At 36.3% G+C, this 26,275-nt stretch overlaps 1 protein-coding gene across 2 annotated transcripts in view; it reads right to left on the bottom strand.

Moving 5' to 3' along the window:
• Window positions 1-3,466: 3,466 nt before the first annotated feature.
• The window catches only part of LOC122313149 (DNA-directed RNA polymerase I subunit 2), a 42,739-nt gene continuing 19,930 nt past the window's right edge, over window positions 3,467-26,275 (bottom strand). For both annotated transcript variants that reach the window (XM_043127903.1, XM_043127904.1), the window contains 20 exons: window positions 25,894-25,939; window positions 24,482-24,662; window positions 24,341-24,393; window positions 24,180-24,253; window positions 23,891-24,008; window positions 20,228-20,315; window positions 18,310-18,425; window positions 17,313-17,440; window positions 17,134-17,213; window positions 15,940-16,181; window positions 15,699-15,860; window positions 15,418-15,582; window positions 15,213-15,287; window positions 14,724-14,827; window positions 14,572-14,647; window positions 13,941-14,069; window positions 13,711-13,851; window positions 10,808-11,020; window positions 9,489-9,743; window positions 3,467-3,983 (listed from right to left, as the gene is read on the bottom strand). In XM_043127903.1, coding sequence (XP_042983837.1) covers window positions 3,564-3,983; window positions 9,489-9,743; window positions 10,808-11,020; window positions 13,711-13,851; window positions 13,941-14,069; window positions 14,572-14,647; window positions 14,724-14,827; window positions 15,213-15,287; window positions 15,418-15,582; window positions 15,699-15,860; window positions 15,940-16,181; window positions 17,134-17,213; window positions 17,313-17,440; window positions 18,310-18,425; window positions 20,228-20,315; window positions 23,891-24,008; window positions 24,180-24,253; window positions 24,341-24,393; window positions 24,482-24,662; window positions 25,894-25,939 — 2,866 coding nt within the window. In that variant the 3' untranslated portion in view covers window positions 3,467-3,563. The remainder of the gene's footprint in view (window positions 3,984-9,488; window positions 9,744-10,807; window positions 11,021-13,710; window positions 13,852-13,940; window positions 14,070-14,571; window positions 14,648-14,723; window positions 14,828-15,212; window positions 15,288-15,417; window positions 15,583-15,698; window positions 15,861-15,939; window positions 16,182-17,133; window positions 17,214-17,312; window positions 17,441-18,309; window positions 18,426-20,227; window positions 20,316-23,890; window positions 24,009-24,179; window positions 24,254-24,340; window positions 24,394-24,481; window positions 24,663-25,893; window positions 25,940-26,275) is intronic.

The raw sequence follows: 26,275 nt of genomic DNA, 5'->3' as shown, positions 1-26,275 counted from the left end.
AGTATAATTATGTTTTGGGATATAGTAATTCTTGTGCATTGTGTATTGCTCAAACAAAAATATGCTATGAATACTACATACTATTAGATACATGCTAGGCGCACTGCATATTTAATTGTTATGAATGGGGGTATGTGATCTTGTGTTGCATGTCATGACGTTCAAGCTCTATCAAATCCCAAGTAGAGTTTTGAGGGCGTTGCATTTAGTCAAATCCCAATTCCATGACTCCCCAATGGTCGTGTGCTCCTATCGGTATTGTATCACATCACATACATCTGCAATTCACGTTAAACAACCACATATATTTAACAATGTCATGTTCATCAACGTGAGAAAGCCCCCAACATCAACGATTGCCCCCATCAACAAGCCCATGCGTGGCACATAGTGCCACCATATCCATCCCTAGAGCACAAGCTTGTTGCTAGAAAGCAAACGAGAACGTAAGAATCACCCCCCACCACAGACGGGCACCGTGGCAAACCCAAGCATAGACACAGGGTCGAGGCTGGCTAAGTTACTCCCCACAGACGGGCACCGTGGCTAGCCCACGCATGCACATGGGGTCGAGGCTGGCAGGTGATGTTCATGTCAAATCATGTTACGTTCAGTTATAGTTATGTTATTTACAAGTCACATCATGCATGTTCAAGTTCATGTCATGATGCATATATGTTAATTTTACCATTATGCATGCATATTTATACTGTTGGTAGCTTAGTAGCTTACTTGTTGAGATTTGTAAAAATCTCACTAGGTAGTCCTAACCATCATTCCCCTTAGAATGGTAGATGTTGTGTTAGGACCTGGAGAATCCACGCAAAACCAATTGGACGAGGTTGAATAGACTGTGGAGCAAAGATGAGGAGCTGATAGCGTCGATACTCTATTTTTTGGATATGATTTTGGACATTATAGCCAAACTGCATGAGCAACTCGATGGTTTAGTTCAATAGTTTATATTTCACATTTGTATTTTGGAGAACTGTCTCCAGTACCTTTTTCGATTCAAATTCATATTATAACTTTTAGATATGTGAATTTATGAAGTATAATTATGTTTTGGGATATAGTAATTATGGTGCATTGTGTATTGCTCAAACAAAAATATGCTACGAATACTACATACTATTAGATACATGCTAGGCGCACTGCATATTTAATTGTTATGAATGGGGGTATGTGACTTTGTGTTGCATGTCATGACGTTCAAGCTCTATCAAATCCCAAGTAGAGTTTTGAGGGTGTTGCATTTAGTCTCCGTCAAATCCCAAGCAGAGGTTGGGGGCATCACAGATGTTCTCTGGTGGAACATGTTCTCTATGTGAGAGTCGATCTGCGTTGGGGTATAGGCGAGTTCAATGCCGATCGGGTAGAAGGGATTTCCTTGAGGTCGAGTGGTAGAGCAAATCATCCCCTGTTTGCCCATCAGGCGACGAAAATGTTTGTGAAAAAATGTTTGTGTAACAAACTTGTATGTGATAAATCTCGATGGGTGATTTCTCACCTAAATAATACTCATGCTTTAAAGTATATTACATTAGAGGATAACTCCTCATTGGGCAATTCATCGACATGCTTATATATATGTGTGTTTAACTAAGAGGATGATTTCTTGTCATGTTTTATGGACCCATGTGCCTATGCCCTTGAGGGTGATTCCTAGCCAAAGCATATGTGTCCTTTCACTATTTACTTGAACTATTCATTCGATCTTCAAAAGCATCATCCCTCATTAGTAATTTTTGTCATGGTTAGGCTCATCCCTCATTAGCAATTTTTGTCATGGTTGCCTAACCTATCTATGGTTTCACTCTCGAAACTATAGATTTTGATACAGAGTTAGAACCACGAGTAATGCCCGAGAAGGAAGAGTCGAACCCACTCAAACCGTAAAGATGGAGGCCTAGCTCTGTTAGGCGTCATGCATTGTTTTTAGTTGTATTTAGGCAAATATAAAGGTTTGATCAAGATTTGTTTCTCTGAATTACCAAAAACAAGCATGACATTATGAACATAAAATCCCAAAGTATGGAATCCCAAAAATAGACCGGCCCAACCTAAATGGGATATGATAGCTCCCTTATTACTTATAAAAAAAGTGATAGCTGCCATAGCATTAAACATTCTTGCCAATACATCATTTTGTTTTGGATTGTGATCTCTAATAAAAAGTATAGCTCCATGAGCAAAAGCTCCTATCATAATGAATCCTATAATGCATTGGTGATGCATATATAATGCAACTTGAATGGTAAAGTCATGGACCACGAACGCCTAAACAGGTAGAGAGTACATATGTTAAGCTACCAAGGACGTACTAACCCCTAAAGGGGCTAGGTAAACAAGTCAAGTTCAAGCAGGTAATGGGTGGTTAAGGCTTATTTCTTTTAACTTTTATTTTAACGCAAGTCGACCTCGAATTTTTCATCAGAGCTACATTTTACTTTTAGAAACTCATTTAATATTCATGCGAATTCAAGCTTATTTACAAGCTCTTTTTTTTTTATAAAATAAATTATCTATGTTGAACGTTATAAATTTATCTACAATTTTTAACAAACAACTTTTTGATAAAATTTTGATTTTATATTTATATCTCTATAAAGTTTATTTTTACAAATATTAATGAATATATTTATAAGGATTCAAGTAACATGTTTAGTACTAGGAATATAATTTCCTCTCTTTTAAACATTAAAAAAATATGATTATAAATATAAAATTAATATAAAATATAAAATTATTCGGGTTTCTAAGTTCTTATACGGGTGGAACTGAACTTTGTACTAATTGTACATCATTTAATAATCAACCATAATTTTGTATTCACAAATAACTCATTTAATAAACAAATCGAGCTGAACTAAAGTTTGACCGAGCTGATATTGAGCGACTCATTGCGTAGCCATGTTAATTTACAGCCCTAAGGTCCACCACAACCTCAATGTCCATTATCAAAAAATCATCTGCAAGGCCCTCTAAAAACCTGCAAGAAAAATCCCCACAGGGTCATTTTAATTGGATACTGCAAGTCCAACTCAGAACCAAAAAACTATTCCACTCGTTTGTCCACCACCCTCATCTCCATTTACTCAAACCTTAACCTCTTTGAATGATTCACTCCTGATCTTCAACACTCTATTGCCCTCCTACTCTTGCTTTGAAGTTTCTCATCAAATAGAACATTTTCCACAGCCTGTCACAACAATTCCTCGGCTTCTGCAATGTGCTAGGTGATCTCAACGGATTAGTGTGCAAGTAGACTCAATACACACTATAGGAGGCACTTGTCGAGATTTGACTGGGTACTGGAATTCACCTAGAAAGTTCTCACCTAAAGAGCTATCAATCTTTGAGCACAATGCAAATCCATGAGCATGCACTCTGCAAAAATCCTGAACATTGCACCATGCCACCACACACCACGATTGGACTTTTACAGTCACTATGCGAGAAAAAATAAAATAAAACTTCTGAGTCACTAGAAAGAATAGCAAGTCTTTTAAACGGAAACAATTTCAAATATATAACAGCTTAGAGACATTAGATAAGGAAATTTAATTTGACAGTTCGGCACTATTGCTTATCTGGAGGGTCATTTTTATGTTCATAGCTGCCAACTCTGCAGCCAAATATCGGAAGACATAGGGCATTGCAACTGTCTCCATTCCTTTACTCGTCTGACAAGCATGACAAGTGACCTTCTTGGGTGCCCTAGCAGGGGGTAGCCCGCCAATCTCCCGCACTGCTCTCTTTTGTTGCTGGACGAATGAAGTTGTGAGGATGCTTCCACATAGAGAACAAACGTCAGCAATGTGATAATCAGAACAAGTATGGAGCCTATCATGCAACAAATATGCTGCCCCATGTGCAAGCAAAGAGTCTCGTTCCATTTCTCCAAAGCGAATACCCCCACCAAACTTTCGTCCTTTAATAGGCTGCCGGGTGATCTGGTCGACAGTTCCAGTAGAACGGACCTGCACATGAACACAAGTTCCCAGAGTTAATCATTGATCTAATAGTCACAATTTGAGTCCTTGGGCCGCAGAAATAAGAGGAAAAACAAGGGTATCTTAAAATTGGAGAATGTAAAGAGGACATCAACCCTCCCTTTCCCGATATGAGATAATAATGACTAAATCAAAGAATAATAATATAAAAAAAAATAGTGGTAATAATTGTACTTAATAGTATGATAATTTTTTTTATTCGGATAAAAAATAGTATTAATAATTATACTTAATACTATGATAATGAACAAGGCAAAAACTCGTAAGATCGTGCACAGTTGGGCAATGTGGAAAGGAGGCAGTTTCAACGTTTATACTTCGGATAAAAGTGTGGAACTCTCTCTCTCGGGGTATGACCTTTCATCTTCCATCCCAGGCACTTCTCGTCGGGGATAATCCTTAATACTTCTTTGCTTCCCGCATTCGTGTTCCCTCTGTCCTTTTCGTCTTTTAGTTTTATCTTTAGTTTGTTGAAGATGGATGATAATTTTTGGATAAATGCTAAGAGGTTCGTGTTTAGTAGCAAAGGTGGTAATGTTTCTTGTATTACTGAGAGAAGCAAGAAGATGTCTAAGTCTCTTCATCTCAGTGGAGGAATGTTACTTGGATGGACAAGATGGTGGAGGATTGTCTGAGGATAGTGGGCAATAAAGATTCTTTTCAGACAAGGGAAGGTAATAGAGTTTTATGGTCCAAAAGTGTCAAAACACGTTTGGCAGATTTGTGAAGCTGACTGAGTTTGGTACTGGTAAGGGGAATGGAATCTTAGTGATTCCAGAAGGGTGGAAAGGGGGTGGTTGGGCAGGTTTTGTGAGATTAATGAGAGATGGTTGATTTTAGGGACTCTGTTTCAGGTTCTGAAAACAGAGTTTCTCCTACAGAGGGTGGTGGCGAACGGGTTTCTAGAAATAAGAATTGATTTCTAATACATCTTCAAAAGGTGTTTATCATCATTGCGAAGTGTCTAACCTGTCGGCATTAACAAATCCAAGGCAGAAGGAGGGTTCTGTTCCTCATCAGAGTTTTGGCATTGGTAAATTTAGGAAGGATGACTTATCCAAAAAAAAAAAAAAAAATTAGGAAGGATGAATCAGTGTTGGAAGGTAACAAAAGAAATGACATTTTGTGGTGGAAGCAGATGGATGGAAGGAAGAATGGTTGGCCTGCTGAGGTGTTGCAGAAAGTTGGAGAAGTTGAAGGGTCTCTGTGGCGCGTAAGGGCAGAGTTATTTGGTTGGAAGGAGAGGTTGGAGTCAATGTTGAAGAAGGTAGATGAAGGGTGGGTCTGTTTATGGGTTTGAGCCTAAATTTGGAGGATAAGAAAGAAGGAAAAAGGATGGGGGAGCAGCAGAACAGGCCTGTGGGTCTTAATGTTAAGTTAGCAGATAGGCCTGTGGGCCGGAATGGGTCTGGTTTTTGGAGGGCAAAGCCTTCATGCGAGATACAGGGCTCAAACAGCTCAAGAGGTGGCCCAGCCCAAGGGCTCAGTGGCTCCGACAAACATTATGATGTCATAGAAATGGTCGACAGTAGCAGGCGAGTCTCCGAGAGGCTCTCCAAGAAGGGTCCATCCACCAGCGACTATTCAATTACTCAGATTTGAGAATTGAAACTCTGAGGTTGTCCATATTTTACCCTCGATGGCACAAGAGGTTGAGCTTTCTCCACAGAAGGGGACAATGGTGGAACGTCGATCCCTCTAAGGGTACTCAGGTGGTGTGTTCAACTCCGGCGAAGGGGAGCATGTTGTCTTCCTCAGAGCCCGAGATTCAGAAGGGAGATTCTCATCTCAGGGTTGGGAGGTTCTCTTCTCAATCGTTACTGGTTCTTATTGAGCTATGTTTTGAAGGCAATGAGAGGGTTTAAGAGGGGGTGGAAGTGGTGAAGGGAGATGTGAATTGAGTGGTAATGTCATTGGGTCCATTGAGGAGTTTTTTTCTGGGGTCCCTTGCTCCCAAAGCGTAAAATCTGAGAAGCAAATAGTTCTTGGAGGAGAGGAGGCAAAGGCAAGTGAGTCAGAAGAGCTGAGGGAGTCTGATGAAGAAATGGACACTGATCTGTTGTGTTCTATCCTTCCTGAAATTGATTGGCCCAATTCCTCAACTGATTGGGTGATGCGGAAAGTGGATGAAATTAAGGATTGTGTGGGACTCTATTGTGTCGGATTTGAGGAACAATTTAGAGCACTTCTAATAGCTGGTCAACCTTCATTGGCGAGACCCGCTCTTAAGAAGGAAAGGGAATTGAAGAGGTTATCATGCTCTATTAATTATAATGCGAAGGGAGGAAGTGCCTTTAGAGACAAAGGCAAGGAGAGGATTGTTTATAGTCATCAATGAAACCAACAATCATCTCTTGGAATGTGCGGGGGCTGAATGAATATAGAAAACGTCTTCGGGTAAAGAATATGATTTGGAAGTGGAGTGCTGATGTTATTTGTTACCAAGAAACCAAGCTGAAGTTGGTTAATCAAACAATTGTGAACAGTTTATGGAGCTGTCAATGTGAGGGATGGATTGAATTAGTTTCGAAAGGGGCTTCGGGTGGGTGGGATTATTATTATGTGGGATAGGAGGTTAGTGGAGATGGTAGATCATTATGTGGGGAGTTTATGGTTGCTTGCCAGTTCAAATGTGTGGATGACGGATTTGAATGGGCTTTTGCGGGGATTTAAGGTCCTAACGTGGATAATAGTAGGAGTATTTTATGGGATGAAATGGCGGGTGCTTACTTTGTTGGGATGTTCCTTGGTGTTTTCGAGGGGATTTTAACATTACTTGGTTCCCTAGCGAGTGAGTGGGGTATAATTATTTCTCTCATGCCATGAATTCTTGTTCTGATCTGATTTTTTAGCTTGGTTTGATCGATCTTCCAATGGTGGAAGGGGGTTTTACGTGGTCCAATGGACGGGCATGGTCTAGGCTGGACAGATTTCTGGTTTCAGCTTCTTGGGAGGTTCGTTTTCCTGATGTGAGGCAGAAAAGGTTACCGAGATTGTGTTCTGACCATTATCCTATTATGTTGGAGAGTGGGGGCACTTTTAGAGGACTAAGGTATTTTAAATTTGAAAATATGTGGTTGGAGGCTGAGGATTTTGTGGATAGGGTGAGAGTATGGTGGTCTTCGTACTCTTTTCTGGTACTCCAAGCTTTGTACTGGCCGGTAAACTTAAAGCATTAAAATCAGTTTTGAAGAAGTGGAATGTTGAGGAGTTTGGGAACACAGAAAATAAAATGAAACTTTTGATGCAGCAGTTGCAAAGTTTGGAGGAAAGGGAGCTGTTGGGGGACTTATCCAGTGAGGAATTGGTAGAAAAAAAGTGCTGGTGGATGATCTTGAGAAGATCACTTTAACGGAGGAAATCTCTTGGAGACAGAAATCCCGGGGTCCTTTGGCTGAAGGAGGGTAACAAGTGCACGAAATGTTTTCACCGTATGGTGAACTTTCATCAAAGAAATAATTCAATTGAGGTTCTTCATGATGGTGAAAACATCATTTCAGATCAAGAGGTCGTTAAGGATCACATTGTCAACTTTTATGAGAAGTTGTTCAGCGAAGAATGCTCAAGGGGACCAAAGCTTGATGGACTGTTTTTTGACATCATTGACCAGGCAAGTGCAGAATGGTTGAAGAGAGCTTTTGAAGAGAATGAAGTTCTCAATGTGATTAGAGGAATGGCAAGGAATAAGACTCCGGGTCTAGATGGTTTTTCAATGGCTTTTTTTCAATCTTGTTGGGATATGGTGCGGGAGGATATTATGAAGGTTTTTCGTGAATTTATTCATTTATGAAATTTGAGAAAAGTTTCAATGCTACATTTATAGCACTTATTCCCAAAAAGGTAGGGACTGTGGAGATGTAGATTTTCGGCCTATTAGTTTGGTGAATGGGGTTTACAAGATAATCTCTAAGGTGTTAGCTAATTGTATGAGTGGGGTGTTGGGAAATATTATATCGAAATCTCAAGATGCCTTTCTAAGAGGGAGACAAATCCTTGACTTGGTATTAGTTGATAATGAGTATGTGGACAGCAGAATTAAATCAAATGAATCTGGAATTTTGATTAAATTGGATAGGAAAAAGCGTATAACTATGTTAGTTGGGATTTTCTCTTGTATTTGCTTGGGAGATATGGTTTTGGAGAGATATGGTGTATGTGGATCAAACATTGCATTTCAACATCGAGATTTTCCATTTTGGTGAATGGCACTCCGGTTGGGTTTTTTAATAGTCCACATGATTTGAGACAAGGAGATCCACTATCTCCTTTTCTTTTCATCCTTATCATGGATGCATTGAGTAAAATGTTGGAAGCAGCAGTAGAAGGTAGGTTACTTGTCGGGTTTGAAGTGGGGAATGAGGAATGGAATAGTATGAAATTATCTCGTCTTCTTTTTGCCGATGATACATTAATTTTCAGCAAGCCCAATCAAGAACATATTCGATCTTTGAGAGCATTGTTGTTATGTTTTGAAGTTGTCTCGGGTCTCAAGATTAACCTAAACAAGTCTGAAATTGTTCCAGTGGGTGCCGTATGTAATATTTCAGTTTTGGCTAATATTTTGGAGTGTAAGATTACTTCACTGCCGCTGAAGTATCTTGGTCTTCCCTTGGGGGCTCCTCACAAATCTATTTTGACATGGGATGGGGTTATTGAGAAGATTGAGAGAAGATTTCCTTTGTATACTTCTTGTGTACTTGGGCTGTGCCTATTCTTGGTAATAAAATTAAAAAAAATAAAAAAAAATAAAAAAAAAAAAAACAGAAAAGAGAAAAATAACAATGAACAAAATAAGACAAGAAACGTAGATATAAGCTGATTACAGGAACCGGGAAATAATTCTAATATACAGAAAAATCCCATATATCCCTTTAGGAACCAACACGAGTTAAACTTCTGTCTAGTAACGGGAATCTCATGACAACATTTTTTGCATTTCCGCATTGCCATCCTTCTTTTAAGCCTTTTCTTGTAAGGTACAAATAGTATCATCTGAACTCACACTCAGTAATTTCCCTTAATGGAGGAATGAGAAATTTTCACACCATCGAATCTCATGACAACCTTTTTTGCATTTCTGCATTGCCATCCATTTTTTTTAGCCTTTTCTAGTAAGGTATTCATTTTTGGATGGGCAGATACAAAATTTCTCGGTAAAATCCACCACAAGGGACAAAAATACAAAATATATTTCAATTCTATGAGATTTCTACTCTCTTTTTTTTTTTTTTTACCTATCAAACGATCCTTTTTTTTCATGCTCAATTTCTAACCAACATTACCATCCTCTTTTAGATTTAGCCAAAAATAAAAAAACAGAATGAACAAACGAGGGGATTGAACACTAAATATTGTGAAAACAAATAAAGATAATGATAGATTCATTAGGTAGATAAAAGAGTAGCAAAAGAATGAGAAAATCAAGGGAGACTAATTTGGGGGTGAAAAAATAAAAGAAAATTGAATGATTACCTGAAATTTGTCTGAAACCATGTGTCGGAGTCTCTGATAATAAACAGGCCCAATAAATATCTCACATGTAAGTTCTGTTCCATAAACCCCACTGTACAATACCTCCAATCCATGGTAATTGAACCCTTTCTCTTTTAACATTTCACCAAGCTCATCAACAAGGGAACCAGGCTTTTGTCCAGTCTCCCCATCTTCTTTTTTGACTGAACTAGAAAATGGTGTTGCATCTAAAAATTTTCCTTTCAAGCTACCTCCCTGCAATGAATAGTTTACATGCATCTTTTAAGTTTTTAAATGCTAATAGATACGCATTTTTATGCAATTGATATCCATTTAGAAAAAGAAACAAAAAAAAAAAAAAAAAGCATTTAATTTATTCAAAAAACAGTTCGTGAGATGAGCACCCTTCTTTTGAATCATGTCTGCAAGATTATAACTTCTTTGTTTCTACTACCACCCAAAAGAAACAATAACAAAACAAAGTATACAAAACATAGCAACTTCTGGGCCAACCCAACCCAAATGCAAGATCATCATGTTTTTCTTTCTTCTATCATATCTGTCAAAGAACATGGGACTTTGGTTCGTTAATGGTAAGCAGATTCGCCAAACCCAGAAAGAGAGATTGGGATAATGGAGACCTTTAAAAGTAGAAATCAAATAGAAGGATCGCCTGCTCAAAAAAAAAAAAAAAAAGGTAATGCGATAAGGTTCAAGTGAATCATTAATAACTTTTGGATTTACAAACCAGTTATATACAGAGGTCAGCAAATTTAGGAGGTTGGAAAACTTACATAAAATGAAGTTGAAACAAAATCGGGTATAATAATTCTCAATATGCACCAACTAATATGTTTGACCCTCTGATTTGACTTCCGAATACCTACATGAGGCCTACTTCAATTTTCAACTTACGCATTTAAATCTCCTTGCGCAACATGTGACCTTTCACTGACATTGCAAGTTTAGTACAAAAATCGAACTAAAATCTTCTAAAAAAACCACTCGTCCACCTCCAATCACCCAGGATCCCAGACTTGAAAATAAACCGCATGCATTAGCAAGATTATTATGGGTAATGGTACAAAGACAGACATATCGAAAGAGATCTGAATCTGATAAGGAACATCAAAACAATGATGAAGATTATTGATGCAATTACTGAAAAAAGATCAGACTAGTGCTTATTAAAAAAAAATATCCAGGCCCTGTTACAAATAATCCACACAATTTATATACTCAGCAATTGATATCCAAGCCAAAAAGGTATCAATCATATGAAAATAAATAAGAACAATATTTCTTTTCGATTGTAGTACCTTAGCAGCAACAGACTCCAAAAGCATTGCAATTGTCATCCTTGATGGAAATGCATGCGGGTTAATAATCAGATCTGGACGCATCCCGGTTACACCAGAAAATGGCATATCGATGTCTGGCCACAATTGTGAGCAAACACCTTTCTGACCATGTCTACTGCTAAATTTGTCCCCAATGACAGGGTTTCTAGGATGTCGAAAACGTATATTCACCTACCCAAAAATGTTAACAGAAAACGTCATTCCAGTATTGAAGGATGAGAAACATTTTAGAGAAATTGTACAATCTATGATCATATGCATTCCCAACAGTACTTTATGGGGTATGAATATCCAGGGAGGGCCAAATTTGAGATAGAATCTGAGTGTAAAATGGCAAGTTCCAGCCAGCTCAACATTTAATTAAAGATTGATGCTGGTATGGTTATTCTCATTTCTCACTTAGTTTTACTGAAGGGAAAGGAAAGTCATTAAATAATCATCACTTTCCAGACATTTGTTCTGATCTTGCAATGGAAGTTGACAACATGGATTTATGCAAATATTAGAAAAAGGGGAAAAAAAGTTTCCCTCCCAGCAAACCAAAACTATTGGCCCATCTTGTGCTCCAATAAGGTGGCTATCCTATCCTTAAAAAACTAATTGAGAGTTAATGGACAATAAATCTGTTTTTCAATTATTCTTCCAACGCAATCACCACAACTGAGCTGGGGATTTAGGGCTCGTTTGGACACTTAGAATATCTCAGAAGGAATAGGCATCATAGTAGCTCTCAATTGGCAGCAGCATGGAGGATGATTCCTTTGTGCATAATGTGGTGTATATGAATGGAAAGGAATGAGAGGTGCTTCATCAACAAGGAGCGAGCTGTTGAGGATACCTGGAAATTGTTTGTCTGCTTTGCTTCAGTGGTTTTCTGCTATTGTTCTTAAGGGAGGGAATGTTCATGAGTTTTTGTTTTCTTTTCAGGTTTCTAGAATGTAATTAGGTGTTTCTTTTGTATACTTCCTGTGTATATGGACTTTGCCTAATTTCATTTGACCAATAAAGTTTCTTACTTATAAATAAAAATAAATAAATAAATAAATAAAAAAGGAATATCTCAGAATATTTGTCAATAGTAGTGAAATGGCTTGAGATAAGATGTTTTATTGAATTTCGGGAAATAAGAAAAAAAGTTGAATAAAAATATTATAAAGTTGAAAAACCGTTTGAATATTATTTTTCTTTTAAAATTTGAAAAAGTTGTATTGTTTTTTGTGTCATGTTTGAGAGTATAGGAAAGTTGTAATGATTAATGATTAAATGAAAAGGTTGAAAATTTGAAATTAAAAAGTGTTTTGTATTTAAGATGTTTGGGAAGGAAATATCTGAGAATACGTGAGAAGAGGGCTGCTAGAGACAGATCCTACAAACTGATGTGGCACAGTGCCACGTCATCTAAGTTATTATTTTTTATTTTCATTTTTTCAGTTTTTCATTTTACTCCTGCATTCCACTGCGCCCCGAGTCCCCTCCCCCTCCCTTTCCCAACCCCCCAGACCCAAGCTCATGCCAGTTTAGCCGCCCGTTCCTGTCGACACTGACGTCGCTACCAGCCCACTTCCGCACTGCCAGATATTTTATTGACACATACCCATCTCTTCTTATCTTTCATCTCTCTCTCTCTCTCTCTCCAGATTCCACCACTCCTAATTCCCAGACCCATCTGATCTATTTGCCTCTGAGCTCATCACCAGTTCCCAGATTATTGTTTTTTGTTCTCTCTTTTTTTTTTTATGAAAAAGAAAGTGATTTTTGGAGGGTGGGTGAATTTGCTTAGGATCCAGAGATTCGTGGATTGCGTGAAATTCCTAGCTTCGTTGTCGGAAAACTGGCTTCGAGAGTGGTTGCTCCACAATCAGTAATATTGAATCAGAAATATATGGTTGCCTAGACAGAGTAGGAAAATTGTTGATTTTTCCAAACCTTTGATATTTTATTGATTGGGGACCCAAGAAAGCTAAAAAAGACCTCCGCTTCACAAAATCCAATTAAACTCTTCTAGCATTTTTGTCATACTTACCCACAACTTTCTGGATAACCAAACAGCAGATCAAAGAATACAGAAAGCATCAACCATTAGACCTTTCTAAACTATTGAGAAATGCAAAATAATATGGCAACTGGCAACAGCGGTGGCGAGATGGTACATTGCCGATGGGGTTTGGGAATGCATGGAGATGCAGGGGGAGAGAAATTGAAAAAAAGAAAGAAAAGAAATTAGATGATGTGGCACTGTGCCACATCAATTTATGGGATCCCTTTGTGTCTCTAGCAATTTTCACCTAAGAATACCTGTGTTCCCAAACAAGGCCTTAGGGTCATGTAATTTCCACACAGGATCACAATGATCAAAAGAAATGTACATGTACCCTACAATGTGGCTACTCTAACCGTGAGATAGGAGTTGGAGTTTATGGCACAAAACACATTTAAGTTCATATAATTTCCCCACAGGCTTAGTGTAGAGGGTAGAAAAAGTACACCAGTATAATCAATCTCACGGAGACTGCTAATTTAAATCAGGTCATATAGCCAATAGTAAAATAAGGTACTGGCTTTCTGAGAATGGCACTGAGAAAATGATACACGAAACGAGTTTGGTGCAAACTAGTTTTATGGAGAAAACCATGAGCCTAAAAATATAGGCTTGGATGAAAAAGAAACTCAACAATTCTATTCTATTTTTTTACAGTCTTAATCTAAACATGGCATACAAGCATTGGAATGAGGGAGAAAAGGGGATGAGGAGGGGCATGAGCCACACTGGAAAATACTGCTTAAATCCAATGATCAAAATATTCAATTTTAAGACACATTGTCTAAAACCACGTATAATTAAGATGACATATTTCAGTTACCTTCTGAAGCGGCTTCTTGTTTTTCACATCAACAGCAACATAGTCAACTATAACAGGTTCTGAACCCTTCCGCTTGTTGGTTTTTGTAGAACTAGTTACCTCATCATAAATGCAACAATAGGGTTCATTTGGTCGTATCATCTGAAGGTAGTTGGCATATATAGTTGGTCAACCTTAACATCAAAAGAGATAATACTGATATAAGAACAGTAAAAGAAAACAAGACCAACCTGACCAACATATGGAAGCCCGTCAGAATCAATCGAAGAATGCATTGATTTGTCCACGTTGCTTCTTCTAAACATTCTCTGGGAACGTTCTGACCTGCTGCTCTGATCAGACAAGTCAAGAGTTTCCGTCTGCACAAAAACAGGGTACAGATAAACCATACATTCAAGCACTATATGAAATTATACCAACCAATCAACATAATCTGTTTTCTTGATAGTTAAGTGTTCATTAGATGGAGGCAGGGTCATGTATACTTCTTGATTACCCATAAGAAAAATGATGGAGGTGCAGGGAATCGAAACCCATGCCTCTAAAATCATTGATGCAATATGGTCACACAATACATGAGTGGTTGTGCAGACACCTTGTCAATCATTTCAATTGAACCCTACTTAGAGATTTCCTTCCATATAATCCATGTTTTTGTACATTCAGTATGGAAATCTACATATCTGGAAAACAAATATTGAAGCAACAAGATTTCATAATAGAAAAATAGGTAAATATAAAACACTAAAAAAGGACCATATTAGAGGAATTTATGAAGATATTTTGACAGAGATCATAAGTCAAGCTATTATTCCCATCTGTGCATACTAAAATTAGCACAAAGAAGACAGAAGAAGCAACCTGGTATATCTGTCCATGACACAATCCACGCTCCACAGATGATTTATTAAGAATCATGGCATCCTCCATGTCATATCTGGATGTCATAAAGAGACAACTGTAAGATGCTATAAAAGAAGACGAGAGACAGAGAGATTGTCTAAAGTAATTACCCTGTATATGCTAGCACTGCAACTATTGCATTTGTGCCTGTTGGATATTCATCAATGCCGTATCTCGTATATGTACTTGTGCGCACAATAGGAGTTTGAGGAGTCTGTAAATGCCTCATAGACCAGTCAACATATAAACCCAAGTAAAGAATGCCAAAGCACATACATGAAATATAGTCTATTTATCGCATACTCAATGTGGCGTGTATATTGTAGGACTTTTAGCAAATCTAGAGGTCATTGTCCAGGGTAATCATAAAGTTTTGGACTGCAAAACCCAGGTTCACTGGTTCAAATCTAGAGAGCAGTTGCTTCATACAAAAATATAATGTTTATTTGAAGAACTATATTCCAGCAGTCCGGACCAGCACAAGATAATGACCTTTATGACCCTTAAGTTTGCAGAACCATTTATAGGATGCAGCCATTCTGTTCTAATTAAAGTAAAATAAAGAGGAGAGAGAAAAAAAGAGAGTGATAAGAAGTTACCTGAAGATGGTATAGCTTTTGGTCCGCACGAAAGTGAATTGCTTGTGAAGAGAAAGCCATTGTTTGTTTTGCCATCTACAATTTATAAATAGAAAAGGATGTAAAAACCTATAAAAAAAAATTTTAACAACCAACAGGAGCATTAGACAACTTCATACAGGATGAAAAAGAGCAAAGAAAAAAGAGTAAAGGAAAAGAAGAACACTTGACACTGGTACATATTGCGTGGGCTCTGATTATGTTCTGACCAAGGTGTAAGATTAGCAACCACACTGAGCATTCCAGTTGGATGGATTTCTTCATGAGTTGCAGGAAAAGCATTTTGTCTCCCACCATCTTTTCCATCAGGACATCTTATTTCCATAAATACCTGAAATGGATAATTGAAATTAGTAAGCTCTTACTATACTTCCATGACAAAAGAGGTTTACCAACTGACCAAAGCCCAAGTTTATCTAAAAAACTTTTAACAAGGTAGATATTGACCTGTTCAAAAGGACCAACGAGTTCGATGTTCTGACTTTTCTCGGGACTCAAAATATTTCTAACTGGCCGAACAAATCTAGCAGGAGATGTGAAGAGGTACAAACCAGGATATGCTCCCCCCAGACTCAAAGGAACATATCCCACTTCCAGATCATCCGGAATCTGCCACAAATATGCATCAGCAGTACATCAAATGAAAGAAACCATAGGGAGGAAAGGTAAAGAGAATTTAACAACAAACCATTGTATCGGCTGACACTTTTAATTTCCGTAAGTTGGCCACAACATTTTCAACTAAACTGGAAGCTATAGAACCAACAACATGACCATCTATATGGACCGAAAGAAACTTGGGAGGACCAACTTTAACTAGCATTGGCTGCAGCGACATCATTCCAGCACCAATCAAAAAGCTGCGAATATCCCTTCTTATTTTCTTAAAATCTCTTACATCTCCTTCAGAACCAAAGTATGATGTAACTCCTGAAAAATATAAGACAGAAAAAGACTGCTAAGAAGGGAACGTTGAAAACCAAAAGCAACCTAAATTTCTAAATTTACCTACTAGAAGAAAGATTCCAGGCAAGAAAAGCAAATAAATAGTTAGTTCCACTGTTTCATACCCCATGCCATGTAAGAGATTCATTTCATTCCCTGTACTGTTTGCTATAGTCTTATATAACAAAAAGCATCATGTATAAATAATGTTTTCATATACATATTGGAAAACACAACCCATATTTAAGCACGATGTGCTATCAATTGAATTTTTTTTTTATTGGTACTGAGTGTCTGAGAACAGTGTCCCAACTAATCCCAAGGGTGCACAAGACCTCCCCCGCAAGGAGTTTCCTACAAGTGTACCTCAAGTAATTCAAAGGGAAAATCCCCCAGTCTGATGGCCCCTAGGAATTGTTTGCACCCAAGAGGATTTGAACCTTAGACCTAGAGAGAGCATACTCCCAAGACCAAGGCCTTTAACACTTGAGCCAACCCCTAGGGTTTTTTTACTACTTGCTGAAAAGATTGTGCTTTTATTTCCACTTTCGGTTTGTAACTGACATAATAAAGTTTATTTTCTCCACAAATGGCACCATTCTCTTACCACCAATAAAATTCAATTCAATTAAGTATTTATCTCCAAAATATGGGAAACCATCCATTTATGTGCTTTTTTAGTGTGTTTTCTTCTCCTGAATTTCATCAGCCTTAGGAGATATCTCTTCCAGCATTTTTTTTTTTCCCCTAACAAAAAAGGCTCTCTTACAAGAAACAAACTCCTGCATGAAAGAGCACACTGATCAAACTTTAACTGGTGAGTTGAACCAACCAATATATGCATGAAAAGCCATACTACTTTCAGTAGTGTAACTTCATTTATTTATTTATTTTTATTGGTATAACTTCATTTATAAAGGATGATACATGAACTTACGACAATTGCTGGTCATATGATTCAACAAGCCACATGGCTCCCCATCAGGTGTATGCACAGGGCAAAGAAAACCCCAAGATCTACAAATCAAAAAACATATATAAATATAATTCATGATGATATGCATGAAACTCTTCTTTTTTTTTTTTTTTTTTTTGATTTAGCAAGCAGATGCATACTCAGGTAACAATTTCCGCACAGTTGTGGTCCGAAGTCCAGCAAATGAAGCCCCTCGATGGACAGCACGAAAATGTGAGAGAAAACGTAAGAAATTAAGCCTCTCCGCCTGAACCGTAAAGCCTGCCCTCTAGTGAAGCAAAACATAATCCATAAAGGCCAATCCTACTTTAAAATTTAAGCTTGCAGACTTTTTCCAAAAAGAAAAAAAGTATGTACAGTACATTTTTAGTTATTTCCAGCATTTTGAGATATTATATGTTAAAGAAGATCTTATCAAAGCAAACAGAAGGTCTTATGAAATAAAATCACAAAGCACTGCATCTATCAATATGAAGTGCTTAAAATCAGAATTTCATTTCTGATTTTAAAGAAAGCAGATTCTCAAGGAAAGATCTGAACAAGGATCTAAAAGGAGGTAGTGTATGGCATGTTCCTGAGATGACAGGACTAAATTTTGTTGGTTTACATTCATGCTAGATTTTTCTCACCGATTTAAAAGAAAAACCCACTAGAAGTCAGAGTTTGGATGCATGCCTTTTTCTTCAAGTTACCTAGAGTCAACATTGAATTAATTTACACACAACTTAACCCACTGATGAGGTATATCCCGGGAAAAGATAGACAAAAAAGAGAAACAGGCATATCACTCCACTAATGAGGCAAAAGAAAGCCAAAAAGGATCATTGCGTCAGCATCTATTTGAATGCCATAAATAGACAGTAGAATGCAATAGAAGTTTAATCACAGGTTTTCACCTGTTTTTCTTTAATAATCAAAGATACCAAATATCATTAAAGATATCTAGGGGCACAACCCAAGCACAAAAGGAGTATATAAAGGAAAGCACATGATTAAGGAAATGAGGAGAATAAGAATTCAACAAATCTACAAAATCAGATTTTCATCTGTTGATGATGTATTGCAAACAGATTATGAGGAAGAACAGATTAAAATTTTGAATTACACAACTGAAAATGATCACCAGTAAGTAAATACCTGCTGCAAATCTAGACCTGTTTTAGTAACCAGTCTTCCAGTTTTTAACATGTTTTCAACAGCAGAACTAATTTGCTTGGCAGGATTTTTATCCAAAACCTTCTTGACGTGAGCTACTGCATTATTCCAGGAAACGAGATGGAATGTCAATCTTGGAAGAAATGTACCAATCATCAATTATATTCTAGATTTAAAAATAAAATTCCTTTCAGCGTAATATTTTGACAACAAAATGCAACTTGTTGACCAAGCTTGAGAAGATGGTATCATGAACTCGGTAACAATCAATCGCAAATAGACCATTTCAGTATTGTTGTTCTCCAGCACCATATGAATAAGGATCCCAGTAGATTCTCCACATGGTATACTTCCCACAACCAAATCAGTGGCCAGCATTTCCACCACCAAATTAAGGAATAAGTAAAAACTCAGTCAAGTTGCATGACAACATATCACTATATACTAAACTTAAAAATATAACCACCATAAATGAGCAAGGAATAAAGTATTTTCCACACAAAAGAACAATTAAAAAAACTTAAAACAAAGTACACAATCAAAACAGGGAAGAGGTGATAGTGAGGGCCCACCTCCTGCCTTATGGAGTTTATTAATTGGAGTTGATCTTATGCGGACTAGTTAAAAGATAAACAACTCAGAAGAGATAAGAAAAGTAATTAGCAGGTATAAGTCCTTGGCCAGTGACAGAACCACATATACCTTAGGGGGCGCCATGACCCACCCAAAAAATTTTATAATTCACAATTTTTCCCAACTTTTTTCATCAAAATTTTATGTATATAGAAATTGGCCCCCCCAAAAAATTATAAACCTTAGTACACTCCAAAATTTTCTAAAATCTGTATATGCCTAGAAATTTCTCTCTAATTGTTTCTTATATGGCCCAAAATTTTATTAAAATTCTATAAATCATGTATTAATTATGATGTGGTCCCTTCAAAATTAATTTCTTTGCCCCTAAAAATTCTTTCAAATTGATTGGTAAATTCTAAAAATGCTTAAACTAAAGTTAAATTTATGAGAATAATACACTTATTAATATGGACCCCAAACTTCTTGATTATACAGGATTAAGCTTCTTAATATGGAACACAAACTAAAATAAACACTAGAATAATCATTTAAGGTTGATATCTTATATGAAAAAATAGTTGAGAACTTTTATCCTTTAGAATTCATTCAGCAAGAAAAAATTTATTTGAGATCTCAATTCTCAATTGTAGCATTATATACTTAATGTGGCACCAAAATATTCAGCTTTGATATTAAACTTGTATAAACTAGCTTACATACTATAATGAAAGATGAGTTTATAAAAATTCACCTGTTAGTTTTTATTCAGAATAAAATTTCTAAAAATAAGATCATTACATTAATTGATAACGAATGAATATTATTCCATAAAATACTATCATAATAAATTTAAAGGGGATTATAAGTTGTGCTTTTTAAAATTTTATTTTTACATGCATATGGCAAATTATATATTTTTCTTTGAAATGAAAGGTCTCTTAAATTAGATAATTTTATCGATGTGTAAAATGTATATATAGTTATTATCTTACGATTTACGATGGAACTAAACATAAGATTTATTTCTTTTTAGTTTACATAAAGAAAACTCTATGTCGCATTTTACTAACAGTAACAGATTTATGCTAACGTGATACACCATTAGCGACCATATACATCCATAAATCCTTTATTTACTTATATATTGGCAGATTGTTACATTTCGAGAAAAAAATTAAAATTCAATTCAGGTGATCTGATTGTCTACTGGTCTTTTAACTACATTCTTAATTTTTTTATTTTTTTATTTTTAACTACATTCTTAATTTTACAGCCTGCCAGTATTAATGGACTCAAAAACAGAGAAAGCGCCAACATAACTCACAGTTGCAGAAATCAAAATTTTTGCTCTTATTGTTGATCTCATCTTGAAGAAGCTTTTTTGCCCTGCGCAGCCAATCTTCTAGTTTTTCCTACATACCGCGATAAACACAAGGTGAATATAAATAAGAACTGATGAGGAAAAGCAGATACAATTAATAACTTATATAACACATGACAGAGTCAATCAACATGATCATCATTACAAGGTGCATACAAATTATATGGTGAAAATGCCAACCTGTGTACCATGCATCAGCAAGTAGAATAATCAAGTTTGTATTAACAGACAGCCTGGCACAAATTCTAGGCCTATATGATCAGGCAGCAAAATGATGCTATGAGACTATTTTTTGTACAAGTAAAACAATATTATGTTTCTTTCTCAATAAATGAATATTTTTGTGAAACATGACCACTTATTCAGAGCATATAATTGAGTCTTACTTTTGAGATCGCTGTATATTTGGACAAGGGCAGTGCTAGAGTGCCGCCCAGATTGGACCACTGGGCATGCCCACTAGCACAAATCTCCCATTTTCTTTTCTTTTTTTACATTTTTTTAACATATTTAAATATTTTTAAAAAATAAAAAAATATACCAATACACTAAAAGTCGCTTCTTTAATAAAGTAAAGAAAAAAATTTTATGACCGGTCAAAATGAGGAGGCAAATTAAGGCAGCGTACTAGCATTTTCCTTTGGATAATGGCTTTAGGGAGAGAGAGAGAGAGAGAGTCATTTTATAAGAATTGGGCTGCTATGGCAGTACTAGTTCATATAACAGTAACATTCAGGTTCACTGTATTTTATATCACTTGATATGCAACAAACAGTTACAAACTTATACTTGCATTTAGTGCTGCAAACACGAGTACATAATTGAAATCCTGACATCAAACCTAATAAGAGGTTGTAACGACCCAACCCAATAATTCTAAGGTCAGAATTTTGATAACTTTTATTGAGCCTAAAATTATATTTAATGAGTCATATTGCATATGCCCACGAATTACAAATTACTGAGGTTGATTATGAGTTTTAATTAGACTCAATAACTAGGTTAAATCTCATTTATTATTTACTGAATGAGTTACACTCTTTTTAGAATTTAAAAATCAGCCATTAGAAATTTATTTTCACTTAAATTCATCACTTATTGAAATCTCCTATGTAGTCTCAGTCATTGCCAACCCTGCATTGAACGAATTCCTAGATCATGTTTTTAAATTTCAAATTCTCTTCTTGGATGATCACCACCAAGTTTTCAGCAAATTAGTGTCACTACATGTATTAACCGAGTCCAACTTGAACTTGTCGGCACCCTCTTCCAAATTTCTCTATAAATATCTTCCCTTCCGTGTATTACTTTGAAAAAACCATTAAATCCTCATCCAAATCCAGCTCATCAGAAATTGCTGGAAGACACCCAGAAACAGCCGGCCACTCACGACCCATATTCGTCGCCTTCTGTCCCGACTAGTGAGCCACTGCCCCACTGCAGCCTTCAATTCGAGTCCAACCTATCTCACAGTTTCATCCTCTCAGCAAGCCCTCTATTCTTCGTTGCTCTCTTTCTCTCACCGAATAGCACTGGTTTCAAATGTTTTATTTCTAAGCTTGGACATGTGGCTTTCAAGTCCTTTAGCTTTCAATTGCTACTTTTTCCTTTTCCAGCTTCCAATTGTTTTACTTTACCTTTTCCACCGGAAGAGTTTTTGTGCAAGTACATTATGGCCCTTTTTATTCCCTCCAGTGCATATTTGTTCTCTCAGCACCAACCCCATTTATTTAAATTCTTGTCCTTTCAACTTGTAATTGCTTTTTTTACAAGAAAGCAACCTTTCAAGTAATAAGTCAGACCATGCTAGTTTGGTGGGAAAGAAATTACCATAGCCCTGTAAATCATAAACATGTTCAGACTTTCCACAAAATTGTCATAATACCATAAAGACTTATGATACCCTTTACTTTGTACAGAACCAAATTTCAAAGGAGACAACGTGTAAATTCTTTAAGGAAATTAATTGTCTATTCTATAGGAAATTAGTTTCACTCCAAAAAATATTGGATGAGCACTACAAGGTAAATAGCTTGATCATAAATTAGGATTAGCATAGGTTAGCTAGTTATATTATTATTATTTAAATCAGTTCCAAATAATCAATTCTTTGGAAGCCAATGTTTATGTACCACGCATGCTATAATTTCTGCAAGCACGTCATTCATCATAATTCATGATCATGTTTTATTCCACATATTATAGTTATATATGTATTATGCATATCATGCATCTTATGTTGCATAAGACATAAATTTTCACAAGATCAAGTGTAAGATAAAGATCAGATTAATCAAATGGCCATTCAGATGCATAGTATCAATGCAGACTGGATGGATGTGCAAGCCACGGACTTAAGCGTGGACCACCATAATATTATTATCAAATCAGATCAATGGTTCCCCTTGTGGCCACAAGATGTGGGACCAGTACACATCCTTGCACACAGGATTAAGTGTGTTGGTCAGTCAGATAATTCAGATTAGTCAATATACCAGAAATATTTTCAAGTCATGCATGTCATCAGCATATTTAAGAACAATCATGATTTTCAATTCTTAGCAAGAAATATTTTATGAAAAAGCTTATGTTAAGTATGTTTACATGATGATGAATTTCTTACTGAGTCATCAACTCATTTTAGTTGTTTTTTGTATGTTTTTAAACCACCACAGGTCATAATCTTTATAAAGGTAGAGATGTGGAATGGGACTTGGTCTAGGGAGGCGTGACAGAGGTCTAAATCATGTAAAGAAATTGTAAGTTATGATTTTTATGGTAAAAAGTTCAAGAAATTTTTAATAAATGCTTTGGTGTACACTTTTTTATGATTTCAGTATTTTAATACAAAACGCTGTATTTATTATAAGGAATCTGTGTACCTAGTGTTTCCTTAGAATAGAAAATATTTGTTAAGTCAAGGTCAATAGTAGCACACCAATTCCCCGAAATTTCATAAAAATGACTTTATTTGTAACCATGGGGAGCAGGGTGTTACAGAGGTAAATGATGAAACATTTGAATTTAAAATTACAACAAAACCCTGGAAAAATAAATGACAATTGATACTAACAGATATTATAGCCTGAGCAAGTTCAACAATTTATTTGAATTGAGGTGGATTTATAGTGGTCAAAAGTTTGAGTCTTCATCCCCATACATGGAAGATGTCAAAATGTTGTATAGAAGTTATTTCAAACAAGGAACTAAAAAAAAAAGATGATCTTTGTGATCATGCATACCATAAGAAAACTTGCTAGGAAACAAAATAGGAAGTGTAAAGTCACATGTTTAGTCTATCGCAATCATCTTATGCCACATCATCACTTAATTGTAGACCATCATTCACACTATCATCCTATATTGTCACATAATTCCTTTTTCTATCAAGAGAAAACACAAAAATTATTAGTTGTATTTTAGTAAAAGTGATAGATTGAGAGAACATCTAAAAAATTTAAGGGACAATCTTCTGATTGATTAGGGATATTCTATGACACAACTTTAGACTCTAAAAATGAGCATGGATGGGGAAAGTCTTACCGTATTAATCTATTTTTTCCTCTACACAATGTTTATTTTGAAGATAGATTTCAAGTTTTCTACCTTGAGATAAATGGTAATCAAGTGACCAGGGAGTAAGACTTCCTGATTTTGCAAGGAATCTGGATTGTCTGGCACAGATGTCTGATCCACAAGTGAGAAAAGTTTATGCAGCATAAAGCTGAAGAAAAGAAGCTAAACACAAGTCAGTATGTGAGAACAATACTTCCCAACCAAGAAGAGAGAGAAAAAACAAACATTCAAACAGTAACGTATGACAAACAATGAAATTTGGCAACCACGAGTTGTGAAAGATAAGTCAAGAGACACAGAGGGGGAGAGAGTGGCGCACATGAGCAGATTAAACTTCTCATAATTGTTATCGAGGTGAACAAAGATGTACTCCTCAAGAACAGCATTAGCAACCTACCAGAAAAAGGAAGATGAATCCAATTACAAGAAAAATTTACACTTCCAAGTTGTATGTACTACTAGGTAAAGATCATGACATACACCAGAATAACTTTCGTTTTCCAGCCCATCCATGGCTGCTTGGAAATGCTCACCTAAATTTATAATGACCAAAGTTAACATAGGTTATTAATAATCCAAGTCATATACCAATGAAAACATGAAATATCCCATGGTCGGTACCAATATGCTCTAGACATTGAAGCCGAGTGAAAAGAGAGAGATTTCGAACTTCATCAAGAATAATTTTTGCCCTTTCACCCACGAGCTGAGTGGCAACAGCACCCTTCTCTCTCTCATCTCCCTCACTACAGCAGCATGTCAAACTCTCATATATTTCATGATCAGTTGTGTCTACAAGAGCCTGTTTATTACACAAAACAAATCTATTATACCACCATAATCCAACAGGCCAAAAAATGAAGCATGATATTGTTTCAGCATTACATAATAAAACCAAAAATGTGCATTACACAATATTCTATCCAGAAATTAAACTACAAGAGGGTAGTAAAAAGGACATACAACAAGTTTGTTGTAACTATTTCGCTGCATACAAACGTTGCACATTCCATTTCTCTTTCTTTATTTCTTCTTACCAAGTCGCTGAAGTTTGTCAAGGAGGTTCTCAAAAACGCATTTATTAAAAAACTTGTGAACATTGATGTCAAGCTAAGTGTATAAACATTGTTTCCCATTTTATAAGATTTATTTTATAGACATAATAAAAATGTTAACACCTAATAAACATTGTATAGTTTTGAACAAAGTAACTAAAAATTCTGTAAAACGCAAGTAAACAAACTGCATAATCCTATCTAGGCATGTTTACCCAAGAACTGCACTACAATTGAAGATCCTATTTTATAACGCCACAAAAAAAAAAGAAAAAAATCACCCCCTCTTAATTTGATCCATGATACCTCATCTGAAACTATAAGGCAAAATTTTGGACGTTTAGGAATTCATGTATTTTGAAAGCAGCTCATTGCTTCAGTGTTTCTTTAATAGCTAGAAGTAAAATTTTATTGAAACACAACAAAAGACATTGCCCGGGTAAAACAGGATGGATTAAAATCATCGCTTCAGTGTTTACACATGATTTTTATAGAAATATGGTCGAGATTTACATAAAGGCAAGGATTTGAGCTATATTGGTATTCTCGTTGATAGTTGGATCAGTGCCAATACTACTAGCATTTATCATTAAAAATCACTAGAATGACAACCTAACGTTTAAGAAACTACTAGATTATTCAAACCTAGACTAGCTAAATATAAATCTTTACCAGATCCAGAAAAGCCCATGAGAACTACTTGAACTCCATAACATGTGCAAGAAGCATGGAAAGATAAAACTACTTTATGCCCTCCCACACCCCCAAACGCACACAACTGTAAGATGGGTGAGAAAAAGAAAGGATTATGGGACAAGTAGCCAAATCATCAACATCAACAAGAAAAAGGTATATCTACTTAAGCAAAAAAAATATATATTTAATAACCACAGAAAACATTCTTCATACATAAGAGTGGTCTAAAAAAAAAGTAAAAAGCCAAGGAATGTCTGAGAGATTTTATGCATCACAACCTACCTTTAGCACAACGCCTGCAGGAAGCAAGTACTCCCTCCCCTGTATCCTGTAAAATAAATTCAAGTATATTCTAGTTATATTCAAAATCACAAGCCATATGGGAGAGGGGGAAGAGAGGGGGGGTTGCTTGGTGGAAGTGTTCTAATTAAACCCCAGGGGCATATGGAGTGGCTTATTGGAAAAATATCCAGAAAGGTTGGGGATCTTTTTCTAGGCACACTAGATTGGTTGTGGGGGATGGCAACATGGATGTATGGGTTGGGGATACGACTCTTAAGGATGTTTATCCTACTATTTTCAGGACTGCATGGGAACAGGAGGCCTATGTGGCTGAATTAAGTGAGATCTCTACTGGCTCTCAATTGTAGAATGTCAGCTTCAT

The sequence above is a fragment of the Carya illinoinensis genome, chromosome 6 (assembly GCF_018687715.1).
Source record: "Carya illinoinensis cultivar Pawnee chromosome 6, C.illinoinensisPawnee_v1, whole genome shotgun sequence".
Lineage (NCBI taxonomy): Eukaryota > Viridiplantae > Streptophyta > Magnoliopsida > Fagales > Juglandaceae > Carya > Carya illinoinensis.
The sequence above is the reverse complement of the archived record's forward strand: the minus strand, read 5'-3'. Positions and strand labels throughout refer to the sequence as shown.